General features: G+C 62.3%; 2 protein-coding genes and 1 non-coding gene across 3 annotated transcripts; all 3 read left to right on the top strand.

Annotated features, from left to right (window-relative positions):
- The first annotated feature begins 168 nt into the window (after nucleotides 1-168).
- On the top strand, nucleotides 169-4,854 carry RPL13 (ribosomal protein L13). Its single transcript, XM_051629752.1, has 6 exons — nucleotides 169-268; nucleotides 466-581; nucleotides 840-981; nucleotides 2,420-2,593; nucleotides 3,700-3,756; nucleotides 4,654-4,854. The coding sequence occupies exons 2-6, from the start codon at nucleotides 478-480 to the stop codon at nucleotides 4,810-4,812; spliced, it is 636 nt and encodes a 211-aa protein (XP_051485712.1). The 5' UTR covers nucleotides 169-268; nucleotides 466-477; the 3' UTR covers nucleotides 4,813-4,854.
- On the top strand, nucleotides 682-759 carry LOC127389435 (small nucleolar RNA MBII-202). Its single transcript, XR_007890636.1, has one exon. It is a non-coding gene; the product is annotated as a small nucleolar RNA MBII-202 (small nucleolar RNA).
- Nucleotides 4,855-6,632: 1,778 nt separating the features above from the next.
- CPNE7 (copine 7) lies at nucleotides 6,633-14,015 on the top strand. Its single transcript, XM_051629758.1, has 16 exons — nucleotides 6,633-6,724; nucleotides 7,488-7,913; nucleotides 9,470-9,652; nucleotides 9,732-9,806; nucleotides 10,315-10,389; nucleotides 10,876-10,959; nucleotides 11,029-11,118; nucleotides 11,417-11,515; nucleotides 11,723-11,809; nucleotides 11,893-11,952; nucleotides 12,125-12,258; nucleotides 12,332-12,386; nucleotides 12,533-12,584; nucleotides 12,678-12,811; nucleotides 12,935-13,171; nucleotides 13,512-14,015. The coding sequence occupies exons 2-16, from the start codon at nucleotides 7,701-7,703 to the stop codon at nucleotides 13,647-13,649; spliced, it is 1,716 nt and encodes a 571-aa protein (XP_051485718.1). The 5' UTR covers nucleotides 6,633-6,724; nucleotides 7,488-7,700; the 3' UTR covers nucleotides 13,650-14,015.
- Nucleotides 14,016-14,339: the final 324 nt, after the last annotated feature.

Here is a 14,339-nt window from a genome sequence, read left to right as displayed (position 1 = left end):
GTGAGCCCAGCCCAGGGCACGATGTGGTTTATGGAAGGGGCCGCTGCTCGTGGCTGACCCAGCCCTGCGCGTGGGGCCGTCCCCCGCCCCTCGCCCCGCTCGCGGTGCGCGGGCCCTTTAAGCCGCCGCCATCTTTGCTGCGGGCGCGGTGAAGCTCCCGGCACCGCCCCCTCGGCGCGCGCCGCTGCCCATTGGCTGCCGTGCCGCGCTTCCGGCCCCCCCCGCGCCGCCGCTTCCTTTTCCGGTCGGCCATTTGCCGTGGCGGGAGGTGAGTCCGGGCCCTGCCGCGGCCCGCGGGCTCCATCGGGCTCCATCGGGCTCCATCCGCCCGCCGGGCCGCGCTCCGGGCCGGGCCGGGGGGCGGAGGGGGCGCTGGCGGGCCCGGCCTGGGCAGGGGCCGGTGCCGGCCCCGGGGCGCGGGCCGCGCTCCCCCGGCTCCTGCCTTAGCCCCGTCCGTGTCCGCAGGCCGCAGCAGCCATGGCGCCCAGCCGCAATGGCATGATCCTGAAGCCGCACTTCCACAAGGACTGGCAGCGCCGCGTGGCCACATGGTTCAACCAGCCCGCCCGCAAGATCCGCCGGTGAGTGCCCGCCCGCCCCGGCCGCGGCTCCAGGGCCGCCTCTTCCTTGGCTGCCGTTCCTGGCCGGGGCCGGGGTCGCGCCGTTCCAGCCGCAGTCAAGTGATGAGACATCTCCGGAATCGCTGCACGTCCTTGATGATTCCCCTGAACCCTGAGTGTCTGATGGCTGCGGCTGGGCCGGAGCAGACCCCCCGTGGCAGAGGGGCCCCCGGGCGCGGCGCAGCCGCGGTGTCTGATCGCTGTCCCGTCCCGTTCCAGGAGGAAGGCCCGCCAGGCCAAGGCTCGGCGCATCGCTCCCCGCCCCGTGGCCGGGCCCATCCGGCCCATAGTGCGGTGCCCGACCATCCGGTACCACAAAAAAGTTCGTGCTGGCAGAGGCTTCAGCCTGGAGGAGCTTAAGGTGAGCACGGGGAGCTGAGCCCGGCCAGCACAACCAGCTCCTGCTCTGAGCTTGGTTTTGTCCTGGTCTGTGTAGACAACGTGGCTCCCTGAGGTGTCACTGCTGGCTCTGCTGGGGACGCGTCTGGTGGTGCTGGAGCACAGGGGACACCAAGTCTTGCCTTGTGTTCCTGGCACGTGTGGGGCAGGGATGCAGCAGTGCACGTGGGAGGGAGGGGTTGCTGTGAAAATGCAGCGTCTGTCTAGTCAGACTGTCACCAAGATTCCATTAAAATTGGATTCTAGAATAGCCTTAATTAAATTTCCTAGACATCTTTGGGGCTAACAAGAATAATTCCTAGCTTTGCCATTAAATTATTTTTAATGCCCTATTCCTGGAATTGTTACAGGACAGGTTGGATGGGGCTTGGAGCAGCCTGGGCTGGTGGGAGGTGTCCCTGCCCGTGCAGGAGGGTTTGATCTAGATGATCTTTAAGGTCCCTTCCGACCCAAACCAGTCTGGGGTTCTATAATTCTTGTGGGTCTGGTTTTTTTGTTTGGTTTTTTTTTTTTTTTTGGTGAAACACATTTCTTCTAATCCTAAAAACTTGACCCAACATGAACCTTCTTGTGTTTTGGACCAAGCAAACTGCTCAGCTCCTTTCTGGGAGGAGGAGGGGATGTGGTGCAGGAGAGGGAACTGCTCAACGCAGCCTGGCAGGGCGGTGTTTGTCATGGAATAGCTGGCAGTCCATGGGAAGTGTTGGGTGCCCTCCCTTGCTTCAGGGAATGGGTGTCCATGACCTTCCCAGGTGTGCTGAGCTGTTCAAAGCTGGACTGTGGGGGTTTGCAGGGCCCCACTGCAGATCTCCACAGTGGGCAGGAGCAGACAGGGCTGGCTGGCAGCTGGTGTCCACGGGCATCTCTTGTGTGTTGTTGGGTGTCTAATTAAAACATTTATATCAGTGAAACGGGTGCATTGAAGCCATAAAACTGTTCTTCTGGATGCCAAATGCTTAATTATTTTTCTTGGGTTTTTTGGGCAATGGTGGAATAGTAAATGCTGTGCAGATGTTTGTCTTTAAGCAGAAAATGAGGCTGTTTCATGTTTAGGAGCATTACACAAAATTATTCTTTAATGGAGCTCCCAGCACTCGGTGGAGCAGTTACCCGTGTGCAACTTGATACATTGGTCCCATGGATGTCATGGTTTAAATGTCCTGCTCATCATTGCTCAGGGGTTGCACTTTGCTCTCCTGAGAAAATCCATCTGCAAAAATTCCTGTCTGTTCCGTGGAACGTTTAAAGCATTAAAGTGTGTTCACCAGGACACCCTGGGTGGCCCAGCATGTCCGGGGAGCTGAGCCTCTCCAGGCTCTGGAGCTAAGCTAGGGGATGAGCAGCTCCTGGCACAGCAGCACTGGGGGCTGTTGGCTCCTCACACTCTGCTCTCTCCTCAGCTTGCTGGCATCAACAAGAAGTTTGCCCGGACCATTGGAATCTCCGTGGATCCGCGGCGGCGCAACAAGTCCACGGAGTCCCTGCAAGCCAACGTGCAGAGGCTGAAGGAATATCGCTCCAAGCTCATCCTCTTCCCGAGGAAGCCAGCCATGCCCAAGAAGGGAGACAGCTCTGTGAGTACTGTAGAGATGTTTCATGGGGGCTGTGTCTGGTCGGGCTCTTTGTGGCGTGACCCCCTCCCAGGGGAGCAGCCCCTCTCTCGTGCTTCCTGTGCACGTTTGTAGGGATGGCTGAGGTTGGGCCTGCTCACATCACCTTCCATGGGATCTCCTGGTTACAGGAATGCTTTGGGCAGGCTTTTGGCTGTGCTGCTGAAAGTGCAGCTCAGATTTGAGGCTAGGATCTTCAGGAGGTTTCTTTGGTGGAGCTTTGATCATTGCCCAACTAGTGAGTCTTAGTTCATGAGGCTATTTTGTCAGAAGGGCTGGACAGTCCATCTGGAGTGTCTGTCGTGGTGGTTGCTGCATGGACAGGGTGAGGAAGGTGAGGTCTGACTGCAGTGCAGTGGTTCAGTGCAGGATGTGTCTGAGAAGGCTATGGCTGCTGACACACAAAAAGGCTTTTTGTTAAGACTTTCCTAAGATCCAGAGCACAGTTGGCTTTCCTTGTCTGCCCTGGGCTCTGCTGGTGGGGAATCCATCCTTCCCATGGGGTGGGGTGGGTCGGGAAGTGGGCTGGTTGCTCAGGCTGCCCTCTGGAGAGTGTTGGCTCTGACCTGCTTCACCACAGCAGAGCCCATCACACCTGGGCCTTGAGCTTCTGTGTCAGCACGTATGGATACTCCTGGAATTACTGCTTTAGATTTATTGAATACTGCTTCAAATTTGTTTACTTGGACTATCTAAAATCAAACTGCGTCATCATCCCTGTGCAGTGCTGTGCTCCCACAAGAAGCTGGGATTAGCCCGAGGGATTGCTGAGGAAAAACCTGGGTATCAAACTAAAAATGGCCAGGGTTTTTCCCGGTCTCCTGAGGAGCTGCTGCTCCCCTAGCTGGCTCCAGGCTGATGGAGAGCCAGGGGAAAGGTGGGATGTGGATGCAAGGTGGGGTGAGATGCACATGGGGTTGCCAGGTGCTCCTGTAGTTGCAGAGCTGAAATGCTCAAGTCTTCAGCAGTCAGAGTTGCATCTCCAGTCAGAACCATAGCTGAGGTACCAGCCTGAGGAGTTTCAAATATGGAGTTTTTTAATTAACGTGTTTTGTCCTCTTGTGACGCAGGCTGAGGAGCTCAAGATGGCGACACAGCTGACTGGACCCATCATGCCCATCAAGAACGTAAGTGTGACTGAATCCCCTTCTCTGTGACTTACTGAGACTTAAACTTCATGGGGAGGATTCTGTTCTGCAGCTCTTTGCTGTCTCCAGGCACTTCCCATCCTCCATCAGAGAAAAGCAGGAGCAGGTCAAGCTTGTCCTTTTGCCAGGATCTGTTTGGTTCCTCGGCATTGCAGAGCGGACTGTGACCTGCTTTCTTGGAGCTTTGCTCAGCTATTGTCAGCTGAGGAAGTCCTTACATCACGGGCTGTCTTTCTAGGTCTGGAGAGCTCCAGGCCCAAGTGTTAGGGGTTCAGGTCAAGATTTGTTGGATGGGAATGTGTATGTCCCACTTCTGCCCAAAATGACAGAGAAGCATGGCTACATCCATTCTCCAGGGGTGGCCAGGGGGGGAACCTGTGCAGTGACCCCCAAACTGCCTGAATCCTGCTCCTGAGGAGCATCTCCAGCACCTGTTTGTGCTCAGCACTGTCCCCTCCAGGGTGGTGTGTCCACTCCTGCCGTGGAGGGCGCTCATCCCCCTGTGGAATCTGGGGGATGCTGAGGTACATGTGCTGGCAGTGACAGCCTGAGCAGGGTGTGTAGTCACCGTTTGTCCCTCCTGCTTCCAAGAGGTGCTGCTGATAGTGCCACCAACCTGACTCGGGTCACACGTTGTGCTTGTTTTTCCCCTGGGTACGTTCCGCTCCGGTGCTGACGCGCGCGGGCGAACGAGGAGCGGGTTGGAACGAGGTGGCTGGTGGAGCAGCGATAAGGGCAGGGCCTGTAGGTGGCATCTGGGCTCTTTTAGCAGCAGCCTGGGAACAATGTTTCCAGATTAATTGCGTTAAGCCTTGGATAGAGCCTGTTCCGGGAGCCTCTGATGTGCAGCTGCCTCTCTGGCGCTCTCTCCCACAGGTTTTCAAGCGGGAGAAGGCCCGTGTTATCTCAGAAGATGAGAAGAACTTCAAAGCCTTTGCCAGCCTGCGCATGGCCCGCGCCAACGCCCGGCTCTTCGGCATCCGCGCCAAGCGGGCCAAAGAGGCAGCAGAGCAGGATATAGAGAAGAAGAAATGAACTGTTCTCCCCAGAACTGCCAATAAAAAAACCGTGTTGGAATATGAGTGTGCTGTCTTTTTAGGGCCAGCAGGTGGGACTCCTGCCCTGAGCACACCACGGGTGCTGGTGTGGGTTGGTGATGGTGGCACGTGGAGGGACGTGGGAAATGTCGTTCCCTGTGGGTAGAGGTTCCAGATCCCCTGGAGGAGAGTGGAACAACCACCTCAGCCTTGTGCATCTCCCTTTGGGGAGGCCTCTGCTGCTAGGCTGCCAGCCGAGGGGTTTTTTTGGGATATCCTCTCCCTGCCAGGCTTTGTCTGCTTCCCACCCAGCTCGTTTCTATGCCGTTATTTCAGGTTTAATGGTTCCCACACCTCTGCGCGTGGTGCCGGGTGAGGCAGCGTGGTTGGTTCTGCTGTGAAAGCTGGTCTGTGGTGGGTGTCACCCGTGGGTGCTTGGCCCTGGCCCAGAGCCCTCCGTGTTTGGTGGGACACAGGCCCCATATCTGGGCTCCAGCCCTGCCCCTGGTTTTGGAGGGGTGCAGGGGGGAACCAGCTGTGTCCCCAGCACCTGCTGGGTGGGGCAGAGTCCTGCTGCTGGACTGTCACCCTGTCACCCTGCCCTTGGCTTCGGTTCAGCCCCTGGTGTTGTTCATATTATTGTTTAGGTTGGAAAAGTCCTTTTAAGATCATGGGGTACCACCATGTGCACCTTTTAAGCCTTTTGTTCACAGAAATCCCTTCACGGCATAGAAGAGGAGCCCAGCCCTGGAGGAGGGCCTGGGAGGCTCTGGCCCATCCTCGTGGTTCTTGGGGTGGGTTCCCGGGCTCTGCTGCCCCTGGACAGGGGCTGACGGGGGTCGTGGGGCAGCACTAGCAGGTCCCCCCGGCTCGGGGCAGCGCTGGCGGGTCCGTCCCGCTCGGAGGAGCCGCTCCCGCAGCCCCTGCGCTGGCTCATCACTTCTGGGCGGTGCTGCAGGATGGCTGCGCCGCGGCTCCCCCGTGCCGGGTGATGGAGTCGTTTGTCTTCATTAGCAGGAGGTCAGGGAGGGGCGAGTGGGGAGGGCGCAGGGGCAGGTGCCGGGCTGGGTGAGCCCCACTTTGCCTAAAGGCCGGGGCAAGAGCTGCCAGGGCAGGCTGCTCATCCCGGCCCTGCTGCCCCAGCCCGTGCCGGGACCGTGTCGCACAGCGGGATCCAGCGTCCTGCCGTGGGTCAGCTGCCTCCTGCCCCTGCCGGGGGCTGCTGGAGGAGGGGGGCTGGAACGTGGCCTATTTCTGCCAGGCAGGCAGGGGATTAGCTCCCAAAGCCCAGGGCCCTGCACCGCTGCCCTGCCGCTCATTAGCCCGATCTGCATTTTAATCCCTCCAAATATGGGCTAATTACATCATCTTTCATAGAGCCGAGCTGACAGCACCGCAGTGCTGGGGTGATGCTGGGGTGGGGGGTGTCAGGACAGCCCCAGTGAGGGACGGGGCACAGGGGGCTCTGCAGGTGTGGGGTGCAGGTCTGGGTGCTCTGGCACACGGAGAGGGCACCAGCAGTTTTGGGGTGCCCTGTCCTGGTGCTGGGGGGTTGGCTGGGGCCGGGATGGGGCTTGGCCACCCCATGGGGAGCAGCTGGGGAGGGTGAGGAGCTGTGGAGCACTGAGAGCTGGGACTGCGTCCCTATGGACTCACGTGGAGTGGGATCACCTGCCAACAGTGCCAGGGTCCCCAGGGACCCCCACTTAGCCCTGGTGCCCACCGACGGGCTCTGCTGCGGTGCCGGCAGCGAGGCAGTTAACGGAGCTTTTCATCTCCCTCTTAGGGCTTCACTCCCGAATTGCAGCTTGAGTCAGTTGTGTGGAGGTGGCAGCGGCGGCAGCTCGGGCTGGCACACCGACCCAGACCTCAGCCCAGCCACACATCGAGCCTGGGCCACCAGCACCCAGGTGAGCAGGGTGGGTGGGCAGGTTGGGACTGGTGGCTCCCTCCACCAGGACAAGACAAGGGGTGCCTGCCATCCCTGGGGAGGGGGATGATGCCCACCAGAGCTGGGGCACCTGAGCCATGTGCTGGGGAGGGTCCGTGCCATGTGTGGCTTCACAGGGAAACTTTGGCTGTGTGATGGCAGCTCCTGGCCGGGCTGGGCACACTGGGGGCCGAAGGATGCTCAGCCCCTGCCCCAGCTGGGCAGCCCCCAGGGGCTGCACCTGGGAGGACAGATCCTGGGGCTGGGGCTGGCTGAGCCCCTTGACATCCTGGTGCTGTGGTGTCACTCAGCTGAGTCTCACCAGCATCTGGGTGCAGGGTGGCCTCTGTCCCCAGCATGGGAGAAACCCTCCTTGTCACCCTGGGATGGCACCAGCCCTGCCCAAGGCAGCAGGACATGGCCAGCACTGCCACTATCTCCTAGTGGCACAGACAAGGACCTGGTGTCCCTGCTGCCCTCCCCAGCAAGCTTTACCTGGGCAGGTGATTTCTGCTCCCCAGCCCTGGGAGGGGCATCCCTGGGTGGGGGCCCAAGGCTGCTGGTGCAGCCCCTGCTCCACTTCAGCCCCATCTGAGTGCTCCTTCTCTGTGGGACTCATCCTGCCCTGGTGCCATGGGACCCCTGGTTGCCCATGTGGCTGGTTGGCACACGGGGGCACTCAGGCAGCATCAGGAGGGATGACCCAGCTGTGGCTCACCCCACTGTGCTTTGACACCTTGCAGAGCCATCAAGAGTGGAACAAGCCACCCCACCTCAGAGCAAGGTCCTCAGGGTGCCCTCCACCCGCCGGAGCATCCCACCATTTTCCACCGCCTCTCCATCCCCACAGCTGGCTCTGCAGGGTGACGTGTCCTGGGCATGACAGGCACCTGCTCGGCTCCTTGACGGCACCCAAGGCAGTGGTCCCCCCACCCCTGCCACCCCACTCCCTCCACATGCCCTTCACCCACGGGGCTGCCTGCCCCCCATCCCTCCTGGCCAGCGCAGCCACCATGGGCGAGCCCGAGCCCTGCGCCCAGGCCCCACTGGCTGTCCTGGCCAAGGTGGAGCTGCGGGTGAGCTGCAAACACCTCCTGGACCGCGACACCCTCAACAAGTCAGACCCCTGTGTCCTGCTGCTGATGCAGTCCCAGGGCCAGTGGATGGAGGTAGGAGAGTGGGGGGCACCTCTGGCACCGGCCACGGCGGGGCAGGTGCAGGCTGTCACCCAGGAGGGGATGGGGCTGGGTGTGGGGGGCTGGGCGTGGGGCTTGTATCTCTGGGATGGGGGCAGAATCAGCCCCAGGGTGGCTGTTATGCCCCCAGGGTCAGAGATGGGGTAGGAGATGCTGCAGAGGGTGCAGGGTATGGTGCAGAGCAGGGAGCAGGGTCAGGGGAGGGTGGAGGATGGAGGATGGGGTTGCAGGGTGCAGAGCAGAGTGCAGGGCGCAGGAGGAGAGGGTGGAGAGCAGGGTGCAAAGTATAGAAGACACTGCAGAATGGGGTGTGGGGTGCAAGGTGCAGATGATACAGAGCAGGGTACAAGGTGCAGCAGAGGGTGCAGAATGGGGTGCAAGGTGCAGAGCAGGGTGCAAGGTGCAGGGTGTACACAGAGGATGCTGCTTGCAAGGTGCAGAGGAGCAGGGCTGGCAGGGCGCTGTGGGACAGTCGGCAGTGTGGGGACAGTGCAAATACCTGAGTCTCCCGGGGCTCTGGCAGGGCCAGGGAAGGGGGTGCCCGTGGTGCCAGACTCCAGCACAACTCTGCGGGGCTGGCGCTGGGTCCTTCCCATCCCTCCCGCCCGGCTCAGCTCGGTGCTGGCGCCGGCAGCCTCAGCGCTCGCTGATCCCCGCTGCTCAGCCGGCAGATTTAGCGCTAAATCCCTCGGCGTGTCACCGACTCCGTGAGCTGGAACCGGCGCCAGGGCGGGCGGCGAGGGCTCCTGTGCCAGCTGCGGCTCCCGGGCTGTGCCAGCGGTACCTCCGTGTGCCCCAGCCTGCCGAGCAGTGCCCGAGCCAGACCCAAGAGGCACACGGTCCCCTCCTGGGCCACCTCAGCCCAGCAGAGATGGTGGCAGAAGCCACTGCCCTGGCTCTGTGAGCTGACACGGCCCCGTTCGTGCTGGCAGGGGCTGTCCCCGGCGAGGCTGAGGCTGTGGGGCTGGCAGTGCCCGCTGCCGCGTGGGGTGGGGGCACACGGTGGTGCAGGCTGGGCAGGTGCTGCCGGGTGGGCTGGGGGGCTGGCAGGGTGCCCTGGCCACGATGTGTCCCGTTGAGTCAACGCTGGCAGGGACGGGCTGCGGGGGAGGCTCCGGGAGCCGCTTTCGGCTGCCAGCGCGGCCGGGAGATGCTGAGCACCCGCTGCTGCCAGGGCCGTGGTGGCCAGCGGACACTGGCCAGTGGCTCGTGTCCTTGGCCAGCCCTGGGTGGGACTGCGGGGGCTTGTCCCAGGTACCGGCCCATTGCTCTGATGGTAGCTGGGGCAAACTGTGTGCCAGAGCCAAAGTGTCCCCTCAGGATAACCGTGGGGTTTGCCCCAAGCTCTGGAGGCAGCGTGTCCCACATCCCTGCATCCCTGTGTCCCTGTATCCCCATGTCTCTGCATCCCCATGCCTGGCCCTGCTGAGCTCTGGCATCCCACAGTACTGGGCAGCTCCCCTGGCCCCAGGTCCATCCCGGAGCCAGGCTCCCTCCCCGTGCCCCCCAGCCCAGCTCCTGCCGTGCAGGTGGATCGCAGCGAGGTCATCAAGAGCAACCTCAACCCCGTCTTCGCCAAGATCTTCACGGTTGATTACTACTTCGAGGAGGTGCAGAAGCTGCGGTTCGAGGTGTACGACAGCCACGGCCACGCCGGCCTGGGCACGCACGATGATGACTTCCTGGGGGGCATGGAGTGCACCGTGGGGCAGGTGAGCCCCAGTCCCGGGGTCACTGTGGCCCTGTCCCGGGGATGCTCACCAGACCCTCCCTGACCTCCGGCTTTTGCAGATCGTGGCACAGAAGCGGGTGACGAAGCCGCTGTTCCTCAAGTACGGGAAGTTCGCGGGCAAGTCCACCATCACAGTGAGTGGCCCGACATGCACCAGGCTGGGGCACGGGGGTGGCACCAATCTGCAGTGCATGGCTGGCAGCAAGCCTGGACCTTGGGGTGACACCAAGCTGGAAGATGTGGGTGGCACACAGCTGAGTTGGTGCTGTGGCACTGAGTGGGGCATGTGGGCGGCACCAGGCTGGGGCACACAGATGGCACTGGATTGGGGTGCTGGGAGGGCCAGGAGCTGCGACATGCGGGTGGCACTGAGCTGGAATAGGAGACACTGGGCTGGGGCACATGGGTGTCAGTCCCCAGTGACCCTCCCCTTGTCCTAGCTGTCATCCCACTGCCCCCAGGCTTCTGGGGGTGGGGAGGGCTCAGGGTTCCCACTGATGTCTCCTGGCCACCATGGGGGGGTCCCTGCCATACCAGGGAGGGTGCCTGTCACCTTGTTCCCTCCCAGGGCATAGTCCTGCTTGCTCAGGGGGACAAAGCTGTGCAGGGTGCTGAGCCCCCCGTGGCTACCTCTCCTGGCAGGTCATCTCGGAGGAGATCTCGGGCAACAACGGCTACGTGGAGCTTGCCTTCCGGGCCAAGAAGCTGGATGACAAGGTGAGATGGGTGCCAAGGGCAGGGTGGGCAGGGCAGATGATGTGCTCTCTCCTATGAAGACAGGCTGAGAGAGTTGGGGTGTTCAGCCTGGAGAAGGGAAGGCTCCAGGGAGACCTGAGAGCACCTTCCAGTGGCTGAAGGGGCTCCAGGAAAGCTGGGGAGGGACTTTGGACAAGGGCAGGGAGGGAGAGGACAAGGGGGGATGGATTAAAACTGGAAGAGGGTAGTTTAGGTGAGACATGAGGAGGAAATTCTTCATTGTGAGGGTGGTGAGACACTGGCCCAGGTTGCCTAGAGAAGCTGTGGCTGCCCCATCCCTGGCAGTGTTGAAGGGCAGGTTGGATGGGGCTTGGAGCAACCTGGGCTGGTGGGAGGTGTCCCTGCCCATGGGAGGGAGGTGGACTAGGTAATATTTAAGGTTCCTTCCCACCCGAACCAGTCTGTGATGCTGTGATTCCATGCTCTGTCTCATCCTCCCTCCTCCAGGACCTCTTCAGCAAGTCAGATCCCTTCCTGGAGATCTACCGTGTGGATGATGACGGTGGGGAGCAGCTGGTGTACCGCACCGAGGTGAGCCTGGCAGGACCTGGCCGTGGCCCCCCGGCACTGCCCGGCCCCGCTCAGCCCCTTGCCCCCCAGGTGGTGAAGAACAACCTCAGCCCCATCTGGGAGCCTTTCAAGGTCTCCCTCAACTCGCTCTGCAGCTGCGAGGAGAAGAGGAAGCTGAGGGTGAGGAAGGGCAGTGGGGACCCACATTCCATGGCCCTGCATGGGTGGTGTGCTGGGGACCTCAACCTGCCGGGGACCCCAACCCACCATAGACCCCAGCCCACCAGGGACCACAACCCACTCTAGACTCCAGCCCAACAGGGCTCCCAACCCTTCAGGGACCCCTACCTACCAGAGACCCTAACTCACCAGGGAGGGTGGCGGGGTTGGTGTCAGGGCTGGGTGCAGTTGGGGGGCGTGGGTGTGGGGCCCCCCAGCTGGGTGCTGCCCAGCAGGGCTGAGCTGTGCCCCATGGCAGTGCGTGGTGTGGGACTACGACTCGCGGGGCAAACACGACTTCATCGGGGAGTTCTTCACCACCTTCGAGGAGATGCAGAAGGCCATGGGGGAGAACAAGGTGGGTGTGGGGACAGGCTGTGGGGTCACTCCGTGCAGTCACCAGATCCCATTCCAGGAGACAGATCTGCTGGTTTTGGGGCCATTCTCAGCTCTTTGGGGAGGGGATGGTGGGTCTGGGCAGCAGGGTTATGGGACTGTGGGGTTATGGGATCACACATGGGGCTGGGGGCTATGGGGGTGCCAGCCTGGGTGCCTGGTGCTGCAGGTGCAGTGGGACTGTGTGAACCCCAAGTACAAGATCAAGAAGCGCAACTACAAGAACTCGGGGGTTGTGGTGCTGCTGGACCTGAAGGTGAGCCCCAGATGCCAAGATGTGTCGTGTCCTGCCATGGGTCGGTGTGGGGCAGGATGAGCTGACACGGGTCCCTCTGGCAGATCCACAGGGTTTACTCCTTCCTGGACTACATCATGGGTGGCTGCCAGATTCACTTCACGGTGAGCTGTGTCCCCCAGCGGGCAGGGGCTCTGGTGCTGGGCCACACACTGTCCCCAGGGCTGGGGGGCACAGCAGCACATCCTGCATCCCGGGATACCACCTGACCCTCGTGGGGACACACTGGTGGCCCTGCTGGCCCTGGGGACCCTCACTGCCACCACCTGCTGCCAGGTGGCCATCGACTTCACGGCCTCCAACGGGGACCCCCGGAACAGCTGCTCCCTGCACTACATCAACCCCTACCAGCCCAACGAGTACCTCAAGGCACTGGTTGCTGTGGGTGAGATCTGCCAGGACTATGACAGGTCAGTGGCTCCAGCAGGTCCCCCAGGGCCAGGACACCCCCAGTGATGGCCCCTCACACCTCTTCCCTTGCAGTGATAAGAAGTTCTCAGCTCTGGGCTTCGGCGCAAGGATCCCCCCCAAATATGAGGTGAGGGGGTGGCTGGGGCTCTGGGGTCCCATGGGACCTCAGAGACACACCCATCCCTCCAGACACCCTTTGCTATGGCTCCCACGGTGCCAGGGGCTGTGGTGGGTGGATGGGCACTGGTGGCCCCCTCCCCTCTCACCCTCCAGGTCTCTCATGACTTCGCCATCAACTTCAACCCCGACAACGACGAGTGTGAGGGTGAGCCCAGTGCCAGTGGGGACAGTCCCATGGCCCCCCACCCTGTGCCAGCCCCAGGTGCTGCCCCCCTCACTCCTGGCATCCCCCCCACAGGCATCCAGGGTGTTGTGGAGTCCTACCAGAGCTGCCTGCCCAAAATCCAGCTCTATGGCCCCACCAACGTGGCACCCATCATCTCCAAGGTGGCTCGCGTGGCAGCCGACGAGGAGAGGACCAAGGAGGCTTCGGTACAGACCCAGGGGGTGGGCTCTGGGCCGGGCTGAGACCTGGCACAGTCGTGGCGCTTGTGGCTGCTGCCAGGTGGGAGCCAAGCCCTTGCCCAGCTCCTCCAGAGCATCCTTCCCCCCCAGCAATACTTCATCCTGCTGATCCTGACGGACGGGGTGGTGACGGACATGGCGGACACGCGGGAGGCCATCGTCCGCGCCTCCTACCTGCCCATGTCCATCATCATCGTCGGGGTGGGCAACGCCGACTTCACCGACATGCAGATCCTGGACGGGGATGACGGCGTCCTGCGCTCCCCCAAGGGGGAGCCCGTCCTGCGCGACATCGTCCAGTTCGTTCCCTTCCGGGACTTCAAGAACGTGAGTGGGGGCTCTGGGGATCCTCCCGTCCCCTCCCACCCCTTTCTGCCCCGTCCCATTCCTTCCCATTCCCCTCTTGTCCCTTTCCGGGAGTTCAAGAACACGAGCTGGGCACGGGTGGTTCTCATGCCCCTTCCTGCCCCTCCTGGCAACTCAAGAAGGTGAGCGGGGCACTGGGTGTTCTCCTCTCCTGTCCCTTCCTCTCCCCTCCGGTCCCCATGGCAACGCCGAGCATCGCGACACGTGTCCCGCGGGTGCTGCCCCGCACCTCGGGGGGGGGGCGGGTGCCACCTGCCCCGCCTCACCCCGGCGCTGTCCCCGCTGTCCCCCCGTCCCGCAGGCGTCCCCGACGGCCCTGGCCAAGTGCGTGCTGGCGGAGGTCCCCAAGCAGGTGGTGGAGTACTACAGCTACAAGGCCTTCCCTCCCCGCTGCCCCCCGGCCCGCACCCCCGACCCCGACCTCGCCTCGCCTCAATGACCCCCCCCGCAAAGCCCACATCCCCCGGGGGTCCCCACTGGGACCCTGTCCTGCTGCAGACCCCCCCTCACCAGGCAGATGGCACTGGGAGCTGACACCTGGCTGGGGACATGGGGATGGTCTTGCTGCCCACCCCCCTCCCACCTGCCCAGCCCCGGTGTCCCAGTGCAGGACTCCCCGTCCTCCCGGGGGTCTCTGCTGGGGCACTGCTTGGTCCCGGTGGTCCTTGCCTTGCAACCAACCCCTCTCCATCCCTGCTGTCCCCGTGGTCCCCTCAGTTCCTGCTTCTCTGTCACTGTGACCTTGTTTGACAGCAGCTGCATGACAAACCCTCCCCATGCAGGGGGACCCCCCCCAATAAAACAACTGCCCCCCGTGGCACTGTGTGCTCTGTGGGCGCCAACACTGACCCTCCGGTGGGCAGGGGGACAGGCAGAGCCCGGGGTCACTGTGTGCCACCACCGGTCAGTGGCAGGAGCCAAGCATGGCCCAGCCATGTCCCATGTGCTGGGTGACGTGTGCCAGGTGACACGTGCAGCGCGCCGCGTGCCGAGTGAAGTGTGATGTGTGCCATGTGCCGTGTGTTGCCTGCCGTGCCCCACGTGCCACATGCTCTGCCATGTGTTGTGTGTTGTATGCCATTCCCCATGTGCCACGTGCTGGGTGACCTGTCTCATGTACTGCACGCCA

Source organism: Apus apus, chromosome 11 (genome assembly GCF_020740795.1).
Source record: "Apus apus isolate bApuApu2 chromosome 11, bApuApu2.pri.cur, whole genome shotgun sequence".
In the NCBI taxonomy this organism is placed as follows: Eukaryota; Metazoa; Chordata; class Aves; order Apodiformes; family Apodidae; genus Apus; species Apus apus.
The sequence above is the reverse complement of the archived record's forward strand: the minus strand, read 5'-3'. Positions and strand labels throughout refer to the sequence as shown.